Raw genomic sequence first — 3,628 nt, forward strand, 5'->3', positions numbered from 1 at the left:
CCTGCCCGGCCCCGCCCGCCCGGGTTCATCCCCGGCTCCAGCACCTGCCCCGCGCAGGAACTGAGCCAGAGAGGCCGGGGGGAAAACACGGTGGATTTGACAGAGCTGACTCAGTGTCACCCCAAGCCCAGCAAGGAGCTGGAGACGATGCTGTGAAGCGGAGGGTGGATGTCCCACCTGAACGTGCAGATGTGCCTGGAAGGATGCTGATCCTCACACTTCGGGCTCTGCTTACACTTGCATGGAGAGCCAGGGCTGGGATAGCAGCCAGAACAACCCAGCTCCCTTTCCGTCAGAACCAGGGTGCAAAGGGACCACATACTCTCGCTCCTCCTCCACCCCAGCCCAAAAACAAGCCATAAAACCTCATTCTCCTCCACGTGCAAGTGACTGATGTGATCTCTGTGCTTGCAAAGCCTTGAGTCCTCACCAGGAGACACCACTGTGCTCGCTCCTACCCCCACAAGTGGGAGGTGACTTCTCCAGGGTGGTTAAAGCCCATCCCATGAGCCAGATCCTGCCTCGGACTCCCCCACCCAGCACCAGCTCCAGCCTCGTCCAGCCAGGGGGAGCACAGAGTGCCCGTGGGGCTGTTCTGCAGCTCACCCTGCCCTCCTTCATCCTCTGCAGCTCGTGGATGGAATGAACACCAACACACAACCACAAACTGGAGTGGGAGGCACTGGGACGGGGTGGGATGAAGGAGGCAGGACAAACTTTATGGCCTGGAAGAGTGCAGGGAACACTTGAATCCCCAACACTTCATCCATTACCACAAAGGTCCCTGCATGCACCTGTCGTGGCCCTGTCATCTCATCGCAGGCTAAGAAGTGAATAAAGAGAGTCTGTCTGGCTTGTTTCCACCTTGTATTCCAGCCTGGACACAGCAGTGGGGGAAAGGCTGGAACCCTGGCCCCAGCCAGGTCTGCTCTCCCTCTGCCCCTGCCACGGACAGCAGCCCCAGCATCCCCCTGTCCTGCTGGGAAAGCTCATTGGGAAAAGGCTTTCCCAAGGATTTGTGTAGATGGCAGATAAATGAAACAGCATGGTGGTGGTAGCATGGAGCATCTTCTTCCTACACAGCTCCTCAAGGCAGGAATTTCTTGCTAAGGACAGGGACCAGGTAAATAACTGTGTGCATTCCCATATCTTGCAGTGAAAAGCTATGGTGCAAAGTGAGTCACAGGGAACTGGAGGGACAAAGAGCCAGGAGCCATGTCAGGGAAGGGCTCTAGGATGCAGTTTTTAAATCACCTCTTGGAAGGAATTAGTCTCTTTGGAAGACACCAGCACAGGGCCAGATCCCCTGTCAGGGCAGTTGGAATGCTGCTCACACTGCTCCCTTGTTCCCAGGGATGGAAGCAGCCCTCCCCTGGACCTCACACTGCCCTGCAAGCTGACATCTGTGCTCCCTGTCACTGATCAATATTTAATCACTCTCTTCCCAAGAGGCTCCTGGGAGGTGGGAGAGGGGTGAGGAATTCCAATAATCCCACAAGGAGCAGAGGGAAATGTTAACAAGAAGGGGAGAACCCCCAGCATATGCCTCACATGGGGCTGGTTCCCAGTGGCAGTGACTGGGATCTGGGAAGGGAGGGAGCAGATGGCAGCTCAGACTATGGGGCTATTTTTACATTTTGTTTTGAAACTCCAATCTTTAATTGCAGCAATGAACCTTCAGGGTGAGAAGGGGAACACAACAGCTTGTAAAGCCCTGCCAGTCTGCCCTTAAACACCCTTGTCTTCACACTGAATGTGCAGAGCTCAAACCAGGGCAACAATTCCTGCCCAGACTGTGGGGAGGGAATTCTGGAAACTATTTTTAAAAAACTCCAGTGGATCAGAGCTGGTTTCTGAGGGGGCCCAAATAATCATGTGGTGTCTGAACTGTAGCCAGTTCAGGTGTCAGATCTTGGGGCTGGTGCTGAGCTCTCTTTCCAGGTCTGCCCATGACCCCACAAAAAGTTGGGGGAAATGAATCACATGTCCTGGGCTGTATGCTTTCCTCTTAGAAAGCAGAGGAAAATCTATTCTCCAGGAGACCTTGAAGCTAAAACGGGGTTTGTGAAACATTTTGGGGTGAGAGATACTAAGAAAAACCACAGGAAGTATTTTATCAGCTACAATCCACAACTTCTGGTGAGACAGACACAGTCAGATCTCCAGACTGTCAGTTCCCCAATCACACATCAGGGTAGCCAAAGGAAGAGGAGAATAAAAAGCACATGCTGCATATTTTTGTACCAGTAATAAAACATTTACTAGAGCAAGCAGAAAGTAAATGCACAGCTGATAAAGAAAACATCACAATGTCACAAAACCCTGACAGCTTCTGGTACATCTTCCAGTGGAAACGAGCCAGCGGTGGGTGCTGACATGTCCCAACTGAAAAGTTCTTCCCTACCTTGTGGCAAAAAAAAAAAAAAAAAAGAAGTTAAAACATGGGAATACACACAATGAGTTAAAAATGGGCAAGCAGGATTTTACAGATTTACTACATGTGTCCAAAACAAGGCCAGATTTGAGCTGTTTCTTTCCATTAATTGTTTTCTGAGTTCTCCCTAAAGGCTTCTGAGCAACAGATCCCTGAATTTCTGAATCTTCTTCCTTTAGCCACACTTCCTGGGGAGCTCCAGCCTCTGATTGTTGCGGTCTATCTACATTGTCTTCCCTTTTTTGTTTTTAATTTGAAGAAAGCACTCAACCCTCTCAGAACAGAGGGTGCATAGGCACAGCAGAGACACAGGTTTGCTATGCAGGCTTCCACCAGAATGAAGGATATTAGAAAACAGAAGGCTCTTCAAAAGAAAACATATCTGGGCAATGGAATTGGAATTAAAGTACTGATCACAAATAAGCCAGGGAGTCCAACCTACACTACAAGTGAATTTGTGGTTTGCTGGGATGGAGAAGGATTCCTCAAACAGCTCCACACACATCAAAATAAAAAACCAAAAAAAAAACCACCCAAAAAACCGAAACCAACTTGCTCTGCCCCACCTTAGCAAAGCAAATTGATACATTCTTAGTGGATGGGGAGAGAGGTAAATGGTAACCTGGAGACCAAATTATTTGGGGAGAATATGTGAAAAGGAGATGGAGGAAGAACTCACCATACTGACCAAACTGCTGCAAGATTAATGTCTAACAGGCAGGTCCTGAGCATCTCTAGGTGGACTGGACTGGTTTGTAAATGTGAACGCTGGTTAAGAAAAGACTAATTTATACTTCTATGGACAACAGTTTCTTAACGTTCCAAGGATGTGGAACAGCTTCTTTTTGTCAAGAAGATCTGTTTAAATCCAGCAGAGTCACTCGAGCACTGAATGTTTCAAAGCAGAACCCAGGGAGCTTTATCAAAATTATTTCTTTCACTAAGTGTTGTGTGCACTTCGTTCGGGTGAGTCTGTCCGCAGATGAACTCACATGGGGGTTCTCATGGTTTCCTTCTCCTGCCCCAGCTGCTCAACAACCAGTTCCCAACAACTCCGAGAAATCCTCTGGAAAACGACAACACCACCTGCAGAGATTCCAGGCTGCGAACCCCCAGCTTTTAACTGTCCCACCGGCTCTTCTTCCGTTTTGGGGGCTCTGGGACAGCAAAGCCATCTGTCTTGTTGTCTCCTCT

At 49.4% G+C, this 3,628-nt stretch overlaps 2 protein-coding genes across 2 annotated transcripts in view; one reads left to right on the forward strand and one right to left on the reverse strand.

The window, feature by feature from the left end:
* LOC115948874 (parathyroid hormone/parathyroid hormone-related peptide receptor-like) overlaps positions 1 to 1,686 on the forward strand; it is a 6,790-nt gene extending 5,104 nt beyond the window's left edge. The window contains exon 14 of the mRNA XM_031064386.1: positions 1,668 to 1,686. Coding sequence (XP_030920246.1) covers positions 1,668 to 1,686 — 19 coding nt within the window. The remainder of the gene's footprint in view (positions 1 to 1,667) is intronic.
* Positions 1,687 to 1,905: 219 nt separating this feature from the next.
* The window catches only part of DDX42 (DEAD-box helicase 42), a 14,459-nt gene continuing 12,736 nt past the window's right edge, over positions 1,906 to 3,628 (reverse strand). Inside the window, exon 18 of the mRNA XM_031064387.1 lies at positions 1,906 to 1,943. Coding sequence (XP_030920247.1) covers positions 1,906 to 1,943 — 38 coding nt within the window. The remainder of the gene's footprint in view (positions 1,944 to 3,628) is intronic.

The sequence above is a fragment of the Geospiza fortis genome, unplaced genomic scaffold (genome assembly GCF_000277835.1).
Source record: "Geospiza fortis unplaced genomic scaffold, GeoFor_1.0 scaffold344, whole genome shotgun sequence".
In the NCBI taxonomy this organism is placed as follows: Eukaryota; Metazoa; Chordata; class Aves; order Passeriformes; family Thraupidae; genus Geospiza; species Geospiza fortis.